This window comes from Lathamus discolor, chromosome 6 (genome assembly GCF_037157495.1).
Source record: "Lathamus discolor isolate bLatDis1 chromosome 6, bLatDis1.hap1, whole genome shotgun sequence".
Taxonomy (NCBI): Eukaryota; Metazoa; Chordata; class Aves; order Psittaciformes; family Psittacidae; genus Lathamus; species Lathamus discolor.
The window spans coordinates 59363272-59378921 of NC_088889.1; the positions used below are offsets into that span (position 1 = coordinate 59363272).

Genomic DNA, 15650 nt, shown 5'->3' on the forward strand with positions numbered 1-15650 from the left:
GCATGACAGTGAGAATTGACAGGATCCCACTATTATGCTGCTTATTTCTTGGAAAAGGTGACCATTTCCAGTAAACAGCCTGTATCTTCTCTTGCAGGAACCTTTAAATCTGATAGACGTGCTCTTCAAGCACATGGCTGCCAAGTACATCAGGCAACCAGGACATAACGGAAATGGGTGCTTCCCAAATGAGGACTGCAGTTTAGTTAGCATTTCAGAAGGTAAAATTTTGTGACTAGCTGGTATGAAATGTGCTTAATATGTGTGCAGTTTCTTCCAGCGCTCCTGTGAGCGCAGCTGTTACACCCAACAGTTAACAAAACACTAATAAAAGCCATTATCATTGATCAGTTATATTGGTTTAATTTTGACTGTGACTTTACTATTTGAGCACACTCTATTTAAAGTACAATGCAACTCAGTTAAAAGCCACACGTAAGTCAGACCAACTGGATACCCATCCCCTTTTCCAGACTGACTTATTCACAAGCACTGCAGTCAACCACTGAAAACAATAGTTAACAGAGTTAAGCTGCTCCCCTTTCCTATGAAATACCATTGTGATGTATCACTGCAGTTACAAAAGCCTTTTGACCAGTTCTATAAAACCAGATGTGCTTATATTATTTGCATGTAGATTTTGCAGAAGTGTCTCATGGAGAGTAGTTCTACAGTTTAGTGGCTTTTCTACTGCCTATGCTCTAGTCCACATTTTTGTTCATGGTTCTATCCTATAGTTTTCAGTCCTAACATTGTGATTAGTTACAAACAAGCCAAGCAGCAAAGCCTCTGTACACAGGTGCCTAAGATAGTAACTACACTTTAGACTGGGCAAGAATACAAGGCTTTGGCAAAAAATTAGTTGCAGGATGTGGCTATACTTCCGTATGTTTTGACTAGGAATTGTTTTACTTGCACATCCTTATTTTACTATTACCTCTTCTCTCACCTCTACATTAAATTTAGTTGGAAACTACTGGTTAGGACTTTTTTGTGACTCATGGTACTTTCCCATCTTCAGCTTTGCAGCACATGGGAATGAAGTGCATTGTTTATCTAACAACCTGTAGCTGAAGCACACAAAAGGTAGTATTATAGTGGCACACAGCAAAGATTAAATCCCAATAAAACTAGCAGATTTAAGAGAAACACAACCCTGTTACTGAAACAATGCTGCATGTCAGTACACTCAAAACTGCAATTCTGAAACAGCAGCATTTAGAATTCAGAGTAAATGAAACCCTGAAACTAATACTCATGTTCTTCCAACACAATAAAGTGCATTTAATTGCAAAACATTAGTGACTATCAAGGACATCCACTTGAGAAGCATCTGAAGTGAGCAGTAAACCCTGCAGCCCTGTAGATACACCAATCAACTCTATTATTCTACAGATAGGAAATACTTTCATAAAATGAAGATTACTCTGCAACATGACTAGGAGCAACAGTATCAAGAACTTGAGACCCCACAATGTTGCTGCTTGCCAATTACACACAAATTACAGCTCTATCAAAAGGCAGCCAGCTCCTGACCTCAAGCTAACTGTAGTTAGTGCTAGAATCCACAAGGACTGCTAGATACACCACACTTCTGAAATACAGAGTTGTTTCAGCGTCACAATTTTTGTCAGCAATTCAAGAAGTTCAATATCCTAGACAAATGCCATTGGGATTACAGAAGCACAGTACCTTGATTTACTGGGCTACACATTGTAAAGCAAATTACTGAGGCATCTGAAGAAATTCCCTACAGGAACTGAACATCCATGGGGCCACTACTTTGTAATTATAGTTAGGAAGACAGTCTTTCATACTCAACTGCCAGCTAAACTGGAGAACCAGACCTACCCCCGTCATAGCACTTTAATGTACATAAATGCACACGATCACTCCCCTCAAAGCAAGCCCCTTTATGATCTGTTTTCTCATACTTCCCTCCATCTCCCATGATGCAGAGGACAGTATTCAAGCCTGAAGCATTTCCACCACTGGCAACACCAGGTTTCAGTCAAGGAGACCCTACTGCTTTGCTGTTACAAATACATTTTTCAATAGTTAGTCTGAGTATCAATCAGGAAAAAATTCACTAGGGACGAGGTTCTAGGAAGTAAGGTACTTTGGAGTATTTAATAGATGACACTTTTAAGCCTGTACAATGCAACAATATTGAACTCTTCTGCGTTTTTTTTTGCCAATTTGAGAAACAGCTAATAGTCAATGCCACTTGATTAAAAAACATGCATCTGCCCTGGGGAAAGTTCAAAGCATTAGGAAGTTAAAAAGCACATACTCACTGATAAAGCATACACTGGACCACAAGGCAAAGTCCTACCAGTTCTTCTGCAGAAGTTCTTAAGTTTTCCTCCCTTCACAACACATCTGTAGTGTCTAAAACTTGTCTGTGACCTTACTTAAATTTGTTTGCATATTCAGACAACTGTTATAGAAAGAATCTTAAGATAGTCCTAGTCTTAGCTGACTCCCACTGTTGGGTCCCTCCGTAAGTAATCTGGTTGCCAGTCAAGGGTTTTCTACTGGGAGACATTCAGAAACAGGTCAAGTATCACAATGTTTATTGATAGATACAAGTATATAAAATCAGGGCATGAACATGTCTTGATAAATTAAGTAATTTAATTTCAGTACTATAGAGGGGCCAATTCAAATTTCTCACCATGCCATGTTTCACACCCACGAAAACCTCTTCCAAAGGGCATTAAACCATCTTTTCAGCTGATCAGTTCTGTGCAAGTAAAAGGTTTCTTTTTAGAAGACTTGTGCACTTGCCCAGGCTCAAGGATATTAAAACCTAGCACATAAAGCCCATTACTAGAGGTAGAAATACAGGCAATATACTATTACGGCAACAACCATCGATTACAGTTAAGGATTCTCTGTAACAACCAAATGGATAATCAAATATTGCAACAACTCAAGTATTACACTGAGCAAAGTGCGTTTCTACAGTATTCAGTGTTGCTATTCAGTTTTCTAACTTAAAAACAGCCTATGATAACTGGCAGCAAAGAAGACCCTTGCAAGAGACTGCTTCTGCTCGAGAACTTATGATGTAATTATTGCATGCTGCTAATACACTGTTACCTAAACATTAAAGATACTCTAAAATATTTTTATTGTAGACTATTAAGACATACTACAAAAACCTTTTGCAGAGAATATCCTATTGACATACTTCTGCTTTAAATATTGTGAAACATTACAGCGGAATGAATTTTCGCAGTGGTTAGGTCAAATGCAGTTACATCATAGCAACAGTATGTTTGCACAATTTAAGGCTTTGGCTGGTTCTTTAGTCAGCTTCTTCTTCAGATTCTTCTTCTTCAGCAGTTTCCAACCAGGTTAACCACTGGTTTACCTACAAAGAATTGGTTTAAGGGAACAGGAATTAATTCCCCACTATGTACATTGGTAAAACACTGCTTCCCGCCCTCAATTGATTTTAAAAATCTTTCAGTCAATTTGCACTAAATGCAGGCTGCTGGCAAAATGAAAAAAGATGGAAGTTCATCTTTTGTCACTCCTTCCTAGTAGAACACTCCATGAAGTTTCTATGTATTAACAAGTCTTAAATACTTTGACAGTGTACGGAAGACAAATCTCTACTTCATTAGCAAATTTACCTGGAATAAAGCTTTGCCTTTCCCTGGAAACTCTTGAGTAATATCTTCTTTCCATGCCAAGAAGGCTTCTTCTTCAATGATCTCCATGTCATAGAAATGAACAAAGAAGCGCAATAACATGCCTATGGAAGTAAATGTGAACTCTGTTAGCTTTATAACCTTCTGAAGAGCTTAACCAACTTCAAGAAATGTGGCAACAAGCCAGAAAGCCATACAGAAAGCCAAGCAGACGCACACTGAATCTTGGCAAGATCTGATGCACATACCTTTTGGGAAGTTATTGTTGTAGCAGTGCACCTGGAGCGCGTACAAAGCACTCACTTGCAGATCAACATGGTCATGGAGGAACTTCTGCATTACCGGCTTGAAGGAAAGAAGCAGCTGTTTTTCCTGCTCTAGCTGCTCTTTAGATGGAGCAGATGAAGAATCTGATTCGTCACTAGGTGGGTTTACTTCACTAGAAATATACTGCAAGAAACTGGACAAAAAGAAGTTCTGTAAACCAAGATGTAACATCTAGACAATGTTATAAACCAGCAAGTACTCTCAAATTTAGTCTGCTATTACTAAAAATACCCTCCCACTTGTACCAGCAGTTAGGTGCATACACAGTGGATTAGCACTGTAGTTTGACTGCACTATGAAAATCCTAGCTTTGCTTCCCTTATGGCTCTAGCATTCTGGAAAAAAAAAAAAATGCTAGTCTAGACTTTTCCTTCCTAAGGAAAGGCCACAACACTTCACACTGACGCAAACCTGGAGACTTGCTTTATGTATCAAGTACAATAGCTGTTAAATATAGGGGAGGTTCACTCAGACCCATTTACCTTCCTGTGTACTACATGTTTTTCTGCAGAGCTACATGTCAGCCTTTATAGACCTAAGAGATTTACTGAACTACATCAAGATGCCATCTCACCTGGTCATCAATATATTCACAAATCCCTTATCTACATGAAGTTTCGGTGAAATGTTATCTTTAATCCACTTATAGATGGCTTGAGGGGATGGATCCGATTTTATTTGCTTTAGCAGTTCCTTCTCCAGTTTCAGAAGTGGGAACAAGAAACTAAGCCCCTTCCCTTCTAAGATCTCCAGCATGCGGTCCTTGTTCTGGTCAATTTCTGACAAGTAAACAAGACAGACACACTTAGTTGAAGTGCTAATCAAAAGATATAGTCAATGGGTCATGGGTTTAACAACCTATTAAGAAACACCACTCCTATTAATTATGACACTCTATCATTATACCAAGTTATACTCATATGAGTAAATATACTGAGTACATACATCATACTGAGTATCAAAGTTATTTAACTTTGTGTATTATTTCACTCTGGTGTAAAAAGCTAGTGAAAAACCATCCAGCATACTCATCACTATGAGGTGTCAGAAGAGCCATGTGGTAACTCTTACCTGGTAACATTTTCTGCATATTCACTTTGCTTTGTTGGAACAATTCTGTTAGCCATTCACGATCTTGTAACTTAGCTAACTGCTGAAGGCAAAGCAGGAAGAGAGGGAAATGGGTGCCACTTTCCAGTGGTTGAGCCAGTTCGGAAATGCTCACCAGTTCTGAAATAATGGCACGGGCTGCAAACTGTGCTAAGTAGGATTTCACCAATGGGATGTCCACCTCCAGTTTGGGGCACTGGTCCAATACATTCAGGAATGCCTAAGAAACAGTACACACACGCTGAAATTCTGAGGGCAATTCTATCCTTGTGCACAGTAACACTCTTACTACACACAGGAGTTTCATGCTTCTCTTCTGCACTGAGTGACTTGCCGAACAGTCTCCCTTCCCAGTTCCTGAAGTCCTGTACCTGCATTTCTTCCTTTCATCATTTCTTATGCCCCTCATATGTTTATACATTATGTCACCACTCAGAACTTTAAAGAATTTGCATACTTTTGTGCAAGATCATCCATGAGGATGATCTGGGGACTGGAGCACCTCCTGTATGAAGACGAGCTGAGAAAGTTGGGGCTGTTCAGCCTGGAGAAGAGAAGGCTGCATGGAGACCTCATCAGGGACTGTAGTGACAGGACAAGGGGTAATGGGTTAAAACTTAAACAGGGGAAGTTTAGAATGGATAAAAGGAGGAAGTTTTTTTACTGTAAGGGTGGTGAGGCACTGGAATAGGTTGCCAGGGAGGCTGTGAATGCTCCATCCCTGGCAGTATTCAAGGCCCGGTTGGACAAAGCCTTGGGTGAGATGGTTTAGTGTGAGGTGTCCCTCTCCATGGCAGGGGGGTTGGAACCAGATGATCTTAAGGTCCTTTCCAACCCTAACTATTCTATGATTCTATTCTGTAAGCACCACAAACAGCCAAGCACAAGGACTGTGCGCCTACAAAACCACATTACCTGCATAAAGTTGTCACTTGTGGCTATTCCCTCCTGCTTGAGCAAGCTGATCAGTGTACTTGCTTTCTCTTTGTCTTCATCTGATCTATCTAGGGACTGAATGATTACTTTGCTCAGCATCTCAGGAATGAAGTGTTTTGGAGCCCTCATTTCTCTCACAGTGTTGACAGCATCATTAGCATTTCCATTGTTCAGATACTCAGTCACAACAGCTTCCTAGAAAAAGAGTATAGTTAAACCCTCATTTTTAAAGGCATACATACACAAGGCTTCAAGAAGCACCACTACCTACTTAACTTACAGTTTGTTTAAGCAGCTCTTCTTTAGAAGGAGGTGGTTTCTTGGTGGTCTTTGCAGGCTTTTCTTGTATAAGTGGGGGATTTGTTTTAAGACCAAGTTGAGGAGGCTGAAAAAGATACCAGAACTTGTTTCTTTGCAGTACATCTACCTATATTTTTATGAAGTTTAAGAACACTAACTTAAGTTTTAAATGCATGAAGCAATTAAATACAGCCACCAGCATTAAGTAAGTTTTTATGTTTACCTGTCCCAAAGGTGGTGTCTGAGTGCGTGGTGGTTGAGCACTGGGAGGAATCATAGTTATCTGGGGCTGAAGCTTTGGCACTTGGCTTTTATTCATTAGAAAAGACTGAGCAGGTCTCAGGCTAATCTGTAAACAGATAAGTCAGAGAAAACCTCAAACTGTTTCAATTATTCTGACTAAGAATACACAGCCATGGACAAAGTACCAACTGATCGCACTGAAGCACGACTCTTCCATTTCTACAATGTTAACACTTGGATACAGATTAAGCCACATGTACTCACTTCCCCCCAAAAGCACAACTTGATTTGTGTGCTTGGTGGAAGTTACTAGTATTTAGCTCCGCTGGTGTACCTGGAATTGCTCCTTTTAGATGCAGTGTGTTACAGACCCTAAAAACATACTTAACACATTTGCTGATGTATTTTACAGCAGAGATAAAAACTCTACCAATTGCTCAGAAATCAGGATACATGTCTGGTTAACACTAAAAACAACAATGCAGTTTACTATGCATTTGGAATTTTGCCTATTAACCAATCCTAAAAAACAAAACAAGAAAAAAAATTTAGCCTGGTCCAGCATTTCAGGATTTATGAAGTTCAGGATTTTCTGAAGTTTTAATTATATGTGTTGTTCTCAGTACGATGCATGGGAAATGATGTCAGAGTAGTGCTCTTGGGGAGGTGTAGGGGAAGGAAGGGACACCCCAAGAAATTGCCCTCATATCTCAGTCTTGCTCATAGGACGCTGGATACCCCAAGGAAAATGAGGGGTAAGGTGAAAGAGAAAGGGACAAAGGAGGAGGAAGAGGAGGAGAAAGAGTTCCAGCATTAGTCCTCATAATAACGCGTCTTGCTATAATCATTGGGCAATATTGAAAATAATCTTTAAGTAATGTAGTCATGTCATGTACCTCATCTGCATTAAGCTGTCCTTTCTTAGAAAACCGAGGTGGCATATCCTTCGACTGTCCTTGTTGCTGGGATAAGAGTCCCTGATTCTGGTTATGGTAGAGCTGGCTTTGCCCCTATTTCAGAAAGGGAGATATAGAGAAAGAAGTGCAGATGATGGAGTGGCGTACATCATATGGTAAGTAGTACCAGAGGGACCAGAGGCACAAAGATTCTACTGGCCAGGAAGGGAGAAAGAAGGAGCAGGGGTGGTGGGAGAGTAGCATCTATCCCTAAAAACAGGGCTATCTTATTTAAAACACACCTTTCTGACCCACCAAAGCCACATGCACCTTTTCTTGCAGTAAAAAGAAAAAAAAAGTGTATTCCTTGAATCGCTTGCACAATTTTAAAAAGTGGTTTAGAATTTTTGTATCAGCTGAGCATCAGTTCTTATCAGAATAAATTCTGAGGAAGTCTCCCAACATAAGCAGACTATTATCCATAGCACACGCATCTGTAGAAGAGCTTCTAAACAAGCTGAAGTCATCCTGCAAACACCATCTTCCTTACCTGATTTTTCAGAAAAGATTTGCCTAGATCTCCAAACTGGGATTGAACAGAAGCCATGAGGTGACCCCCATGGCCATTGAAAAGTTGGTTGGAACGATGGCGTCCCATGGTGGGTGAAAATCTATCCTGAATAACCCCTGGACCAGTACCAATTCCGCTACCTGTATTATAGAGACAAAAGACCATTTTAGTTCTTAAGTACAGCACACCCAGAGTCATCCCAAACAGCCTTGCAGTTTCAGTGTACCTGGCATTTGTCCAAACATATCAGCAAGTCCTCCGAGTGGGTCCCTGTCAAGTTTCATCCTGGGTGGCATAAAGGGTCCCTCCAGAAAAAAGTCGCCTCTCATCCCTTGAGACATAGGAGCAGGAATAAAAACTCCCAGATCCTTTAAAACAGGAATTACCATTTTGGGTCAGTCTGGAGTAATGGTCCCTCAGAAGTCAAACTTTAACTCTGAACTATGAAAGTCCATTTGATTCTACTGTTACACTCTGCTGTGAGAACCACTCTAAGTGCACAGCTTAAGTTTTGTGACATGGAGTAAGCAGCATAAGGATTCACCTTTAACTTAGGCAAAAGCTGAGCACGAGGACTTTACATGCAACACTTACTTTTACTGCATCTTGACGGATTTGATTGATAGTCTTTGGTCCATTGTCAAGAAAAGCTTTGCGAGGAACCCAGTTGTGTTCTCTCAACTCCACAGTATCCTTGGGACATAATGAGTTATTACAAAAATCATCAAGACAACATTGCAGAAAGAATAAAAAAAAGATTAAAAAATAAAAAAAGGAAATAGTAAATTGTATTATCATCCTACCTGCAGCAGGAAACGAATCCTTGCTGGCAATTCCTTACTTGACATCAAGGAGCGCATACGGGCAAAGTACTGATCCATTAAGGACTGGAGGAACAGAAATGAGACTACAAGTGAGGACTAAATCTATCAATGTCTTGAGTATTTTCAGGAAAGGTGACCACATTCAAGACATCCAACATAAAATGTAAGACTGCACTCAGGAACTCAGAGTAGAGTTCCTCAGCACATCTTTTCAGGCAATATTTAGAGGACAGCATTCTCAGCTTCATCACTTCCCCAATGAACCTAACTGCATTCGGTAAAGACATTTAAAACCATTTAAACGATCAGCTCCTTTTGCAATCAAGAGATTTGATGCAGGAGCAGTACTTGGCACTCCTGTTCTGTGGAATTCAGACCTCAATTTATACTTATTGAACATAGAAGTTGAGACAATTACAGGTCTTTGCCATAGAATTTAACCGGTTAAATGACTGACTGCAGTGGATATACACATACCTTGGCTTTTGCATGGTCTAATCTAGGTCCCACTGTCCTCATTATCTGACAGAGGCACTCCAAATCCTCCCCCATATCTTTGAGTTGGACTCTCTTCTTCTTTTCCAAAAGCTGAAACATTGAAGGGGAATTAGGTATTTCACCGTATTATAAATGATAACTTATAATGATTGACAAATTTCTATACAAGCACCTGCAAAAAAATGTCATCTTGTTCTGACATTAAATGGACTTAAACTCGTTTTCAAGAACTGATACCGAAGTATTTTTAAGTGCTTATGCTTTGAAGTGCCTGTGGTGCTTCTGTACAGAGCAAGCTTCATCTTCACTTGGAGACAATTCCCATGACTGAACTAAGACTACTTTCTATTCACATCAACAGACTACTTCGAACACCGAGGGGCAGACAATTTACAGAAAATATTTGTGGTATTTTATGCTTCAAAATTCCCAAAGCAACACAGACATTACTTGCTTTTTTTTGCTTGTTTAGAAGTTCTATTTCACACTTGATCTGAATACTCACTGTTTTGATGCACTTATGAAGGATAGATTCATGAATAAGATCAAGCTTGCCAAGTTCTCCAATGAATTTGATGTTCCCCAGCATCTTAATCTTGGCAATGGCTCTCTGTTCCTCCTCCTCAGGGAGGAGGGGACCATCATGCTTATCATAGACTGGAAAACAAAGAAGCCTGTTTAACGCAGCTGTGGAAAGACAAGATCAATTAATTCTATATTAGAATGGTTTTAAAACTTACTATCAACATTTCTGGTTCGGTTTTCAAATTCATCTTGAAGTTTAGATATTAGGAGGCGTCTGAATGTCTAAAAAGAGAGAACAAAGAAAACAAGTTAGTCACTGCAACTACACATACTAGCAAGATTATCATTCAGGTTGAAAGGTGAACTCACTGTGCTTTGCTTCTGTCCTGGATGACTCTCTGCTGATGGGCCATCAAAGTTGGGTGCATCTTCTGCCAGTCGCAGACATAGTTGAGCATACAGTGAACTATACTTGGGCTCTTCAAGGGCTTTGTCTACGATCTAAATAAATTTAAGTAAGGTAGCATGTAGGTAGATGTAGCAGGATGCAAACTAATATTAGCTAAGTGAGCTGCCAGACACACAATGGAGTATTACCGCTCTATATGATCTTGAACATCTCTTTTTTGCTATTTCAAACACACAGAAATAATGGATTCTGTTTTAACACTACTCTTAATGCTGAAGCAAAAGATAAAGGCCACTCTGTGTTACAAAGAGGTTATAAATAAAAAAAAAAAATCCCCAAACCAATACACCTCCCCCCCCAACAAAACAAATGAACAACAAAAAAAACCCACCCCTAAAGAAAACCCCACCCAATCATGCTTGGTGACTCTTGAGACTCCTATAACAGTAAGTTAGAGCATTAAGTCCACCTCCTCCCAAGCATATCCTTTTCACATAAAAAGCAGGTGTGATTCTTCTGTATACGTAGGTTATTAACACTAGCAATGTTACTTCTGTATCTCAAGACCAGCCAATCTCCATTTTTAACATGCAAGGAAAGCGTAGTTAAAAGAAATGCGACCAGCTTACCAGCAGTATGACCCCTTTTAGGATGAGCTTAGATTCTACACCCACATTGAGGAGCTCAAGGCATAGCTTGTCGAACTTTTCAGGAGTAAGCTTATTTAGTATGCTAAAGAGGATCAAACAAAAATAAAAATTTACAGATATTACGAGCATGCTACAAATAACACTAGACTGAAGTTTATTTTTATTTCTTCAGTCTATGTAACACAAATTGTAGTGTGGTTTTCCCCTTTTTTGAGACATCTTTATAGTGTAAAGTATTACTAAAAAAACTAATCCTCAAGATTTACTTCACCAGTGTTTGCTGCTGGCTGGCCTATTAAATTCTGCCTTCTTCCTTCCAAAGAAGATCACATACTCGCCCCCCACCCACCACAGAACTCAAAGACTCAGATGTCTTCCTTTAATTCAGCCCATTTATTTATTAGATACATGCTGCTAAGGAAAACAGTTAGAAAAATAATTTTAGGGAACTTACCCTCTTACTTTCCTGAAGATTGCATCATGTCGTTCTTTGTCATTTGCGGAGTCGTCATCTCGTCTAGTGCTTCGTGAAGGAATCCATTTCTGAGCGTTTTGCCCTGGGGGTTTTCCCAGGAACTCGCTGTAAAATTTTTAATATGATTGTCACACAAAAACAATTTCAAGAACTGGCAGTCCAGCCTTTCAGTATTGCTTTACTTTAATTCCATTGCTAGCTTTGTTAAGAGCATGCACTTACAAATACTGCAACATCCATTGCATAGTATTGCCTCAACAATAATAAACCACAGAAAACCCTCTAAAGTGAAATGCATGAAAAAGCCTAAGCACCTGGTACCACTCATGACACACACTTTCAACAGATCACATGCTATCCTGCCACAGACAACAGAACACTAAGATGTCACGAACTCCTTAGATATTCCTTGTAGAACTCTGAGAAGACTTAATTTTCAATTCAGCATTCACCATCAAGTAGTCTTTGCTTTTAAAACCATGCCAAATCAAAAAGCAAGATGATATACCTGTTGCTGGCAGTCTTGGGATAGTGCTGAGGTGCACCCCTACCACCTCCTCCGCCTGAAGAAGCACTGTTAAAAACCACCATGAAATCTTGCATGAGTTCAAATTACATGTCACTTTCAGTATAAACCTAAGATAAATTTAAATTCTCCCCAAATAACAGTGCCCACTACTAAGCGTCCTCAAACAAAACAGAAATGCACTCGTACCTGAAACGAGAAGCACCCCCTTCTGCAATCGCACTCTCCACTTTGGCGGCTTGACAACGAAGAATCTTCAAAAGAATAAAATTAAATTGACGGGGTGGGGAAAAACAAAACCTAGAAAGACAAATCAAGCGTTTATATTATAGTTGTTTTACCAGCATCCATAGTATCGACCTTACAATAAAAATACAAACGTTAGTTAGAGAAGGAGAGCCCTCAAGCACTAAACTTCATAACACATATAAAGCTCTTACTTGTGCAGTACTTGGGATACTCACAGAAAGGCCAGTTTCATTATAACCATGCTCACCAACGAGGGTGAGGGAGCAGAGCTAATGGAATCACAGACCGCGAAAGTAAGTGCCTCGAATTCACCCTGTCAACCCCCCCAAAAGCACTTGCAGAAAAGAACTGAAGCGGTTTTTTTCCCTTGCTAGTACAATACAATTAAATTAATCCTTTATTGCCATGCTTTACAAACTATGACTAACTGCAGCATCACGAAGTAGTCAATTTTCAAAGTGAGAAGTTCCAGACCACAAAATACACACTATTAATATAGCAAGAGTGATGCATTCTACATCCAAGTCCAAACGGCCAATTATGTCTCTGTATAATGAAAAAAATATCACCCCTCCCCACCCCGGATTTCAGCTTGCACGACAGGCATCAGACTTTCACTGCCCTGCTAACGCTGCAGAAAGCGAGTCACGGGGATAGAATCATATAAATGCACCCCACAAGCATTTTCAGCCTCCATCCCAGATCTGCTCCGAGACACTATACACCGAGCAGAGTCACCTCCTCTGAAAACCTGCCGGAGAAGCCGCCCGCGGGGGCACGAGGGACGGCTCTCAACATGGCGGCCACCGAACAAAAGGGCTGCGGAAGCGGGAAGAGCGCCCCCCGCAGGAGGCGGCGCCCTCCCTGCCGCATGGAGCTGGCGGATCCGGGCGCACCGAGCCACCTCCCCTTCCCCCGCCAGGCGCCGCCCGTTTCCCGGCTCAGGCGCCGCCAGGAGGCCAGCCGGCTCTTTGTTCTCCGCGAAGAAGGTGAGCGGGCTCCGCTCCTCCTCCGCCGCCGGCGGAAAACGGCGCCCGTCACTCGCGGCACCCGCCCCAGTCAGCCCGGAAAAAGGAGGGGAAGGCAGCTGCCGGTATCGCCTCCCCGTATCACCGCCCCCGCTCAAGCAGCGCTTTCACGCTACTCGTCGCCTAAGTCTGAGCAGGAAACATGGGCGAGGCTGCTGCCGGCAGACACGGCTTCTCCACTAGTCTGCTTCCCCACCACCGAGAAACAGAAGTAAATAAACGAGTGAAAAGAAATAAACGTATGCTTTCACCAGCGGCTCTTGCATACAAACTTGTCCCTCCGCAGCCCCCTCTTCCCCCAACACCTACTCTGAAAGATCTTAAGACGGCAAACAGCTACGCGGCCCCAAGCTATCCCCCTTCAAGGGCAAACCGCTCGGGCACTGGGACCGCCGAAGACCTCAGGCAGGGACCAGGATGTACCAACTGATCCGATCCCCCGAAAAGCAGAGCTACCAACCGGCACAGCACGATCCGACCCCATCTCTCTCGCTGCAAATATGCAAGCTCCGACCTCAAACGTTTCTACTCAGCTTCCCCTCCGCACTTAGGGGGGCTGCCGACTTCCTTTACGTTTTCGCTTAACACCCGCGGCAACCAGACAGCGACAAGCACAAGTAGCCATCGACCCAGGCCGCCATTTTGTGCGGAAGAAAGCAAGAAGACGACGAGAAAATGGCGGCCGCTTAGGGCAGCCGCCATTTTAGGCGGCAGCTGCAACAGTACCCGTCCCCTCCCGGCCCCAGATCATTCTTCCACTCGTGCGTTGCTCACCTTCTCTAAGGCCTTGTCAGCTTCCCCGGGTCCCGGCGGCTACCAAGGGCAGGGGAAAAGGCAAGAGAGGGGGGGGAGGGGAAGGGAGCCGGGGACCGGGGCTGGGGAGGGGAAGGGGGGAGCGCGCGAGACAGGGCGAGCCTCCGAGTCACCACAGCAGGAGCAGCAACGGCACAACGCTTCCCTCCGCCACCTCCATAGAGAGCCGGCTCGCTGCCGCGTCTAAAGCGCACCGAGCCAGCCCCACTAACTTTATTACCGTTCACGCAACCTACCCCACCTTCCTCTACCACCCACCAATCGCCGCTAAGGGCTCCGCCCGTCTTGCCAATCACAAACGAGAAAGGGGGTGGCCTTAACGCCCAAGTGGGCAGATGAGGGAGGAAGTTTGGTTGAACTGTACCATCGCCGCAGTGCAGCATCCGTATTCGTGAAAGCCATTACGCCACGTTGTTGGCGATAGGGTCTAGAAGTGAAGGGAAATTTGCGCAAGTGGCGTAGCCGCTTAATGGCGGCAGCTTGGATGCGTCTTGCTTTCGCTGTTAGGTCCTGTGCTTCAGCCTTCAGAGAGCCCCACTTCTAGAGGCCTAGAGTGTGAGTTACAATTCTGTCACGTTCACAGAAGGCTAGTTTAATATATATATATATATATATACACACACATATATATATATAGGTTTTTTGGCTTGGGGTTTGTTTTTGTGGGGTTTTTTTAATTGTAAATTTATTTAAGCTTAGGTTTTCCCTCAGTCAGACCACATTTCAAATTTGGTTGAGGTAAGAATTTAGCGGATTGTTGACTATAGTCTTGAGCTTCTTCAAAGAAGGAGACTTGCCATTTGAGATTCTAGAGCCTGTCTCTATGGATCCAATTTCAGGTTTGCTTTCTGGATTTGGAAACTATTTCTATCTCTGCATGTGCTTTTGGCTGGTAACTGGCCTGTCCATGGCAGGGCATCCTGCAGGCAACCCATGGACAACCAGGATTCTGTAGAGTAATTTTTATAGATTTATCATGCTAAGCATGCAGCTGGTGGGATTTTTTTAGTCTTGCTCAGTGAAAACAAAAGATGGCCAGGCTTTACGCTTTAGGTGGAAGTTTGAGTCTTGGGAGATCTCCAGAGATTTATCAATGTCAGGTTTTATTCTTTAACAGTAAGGTCTCAGTCCTAGATTGTCACTGAGGTAGCAGCTGCCTGGACTTGCCGAAGATTCAGACTTATTTGCCCTAGATGGGGCAGGACAGAAAACAAGAGTTAAGTAAACCTTACAACCACAAACATCCACATCTGCTTTGTTCTCACACATGCCTTCCGCTTTCGGTTTGTATGACTCATAATTCAGATGACTGGGAGAAAGTGATCCAGGTAGTAACTCTTGAAGCATATACACAGCGAGTCCAAACAAATGATATTTCAGAACTTGGACTTCCCATAGCCAGGTTCATTCCTAATGCTTTCAACAAACTGTGCCACAATGTCCCAAGGGTTATGTAAGACCTAAAGGGTGCTGTCATGCAGGAGTTCTTATGTTGCATCTTATCTGGGGTGAAGGTTGTTCAAGGTAGGTTTCCCTATCTCATACCCATAAGCATTAAGGACGGTTTACTTACCAGATTATGTTATGGAAAATCTTGAATAAACTACC

The 15650-nt window shown here is 42.2% G+C and overlaps 1 protein-coding gene and 1 non-coding gene across 2 annotated transcripts; both read right to left on the minus strand.

Annotated features, from left to right (window-relative positions):
• Positions 1 to 337: 337 nt before the first annotated feature.
• Positions 338 to 14425, minus strand: EIF4G2 (eukaryotic translation initiation factor 4 gamma 2). Its single transcript, XM_065685808.1, has 23 exons — positions 14156 to 14425; positions 14004 to 14042; positions 12142 to 12206; positions 11935 to 12000; positions 11406 to 11531; positions 10931 to 11033; positions 10262 to 10393; positions 10108 to 10174; positions 9873 to 10024; positions 9347 to 9457; positions 8849 to 8932; positions 8640 to 8738; positions 8272 to 8413; positions 8025 to 8185; positions 7475 to 7588; positions 6559 to 6684; positions 6316 to 6420; positions 6015 to 6230; positions 5061 to 5319; positions 4564 to 4768; positions 3911 to 4122; positions 3645 to 3766; positions 338 to 3379 (listed from the first exon to the last, which is right to left on the minus strand). The coding sequence occupies exons 1-23, from the start codon at positions 14423 to 14425 to the stop codon at positions 3314 to 3316; spliced, it is 3042 nt and encodes a 1013-aa protein (XP_065541880.1). The 3' UTR covers positions 338 to 3313.
• On the minus strand, positions 7276 to 7433 carry LOC136018032 (small nucleolar RNA SNORD97). The gene has a single exon (XR_010614196.1). It is a non-coding gene; the product is annotated as a small nucleolar RNA SNORD97 (small nucleolar RNA).
• Positions 14426 to 15650: the final 1225 nt, after the last annotated feature.

Bases quoted from the DNA above. Each gene is read 5' to 3' on its own strand.
- EIF4G2 (XM_065685808.1), bottom strand. From the start codon at position 14,425: ATGCTGCACTGCGGCGATGGTACAGTTCAACCAAACTTCCTCCCTCAT. The intron at 10,175-10,261 runs GTGAGTTCACCT...CTCTCTTTTTAG, and splicing joins CAGGACAGAAGCAAAGCACA to ACATTCAGACGCCTCCTAAT. The intron at 3,380-3,644 runs GTAAATTTGCTA...AATTCTTTGTAG, and splicing joins AAGGCAAAGCTTTATTCCAG to GTAAACCAGTGGTTAACCTG.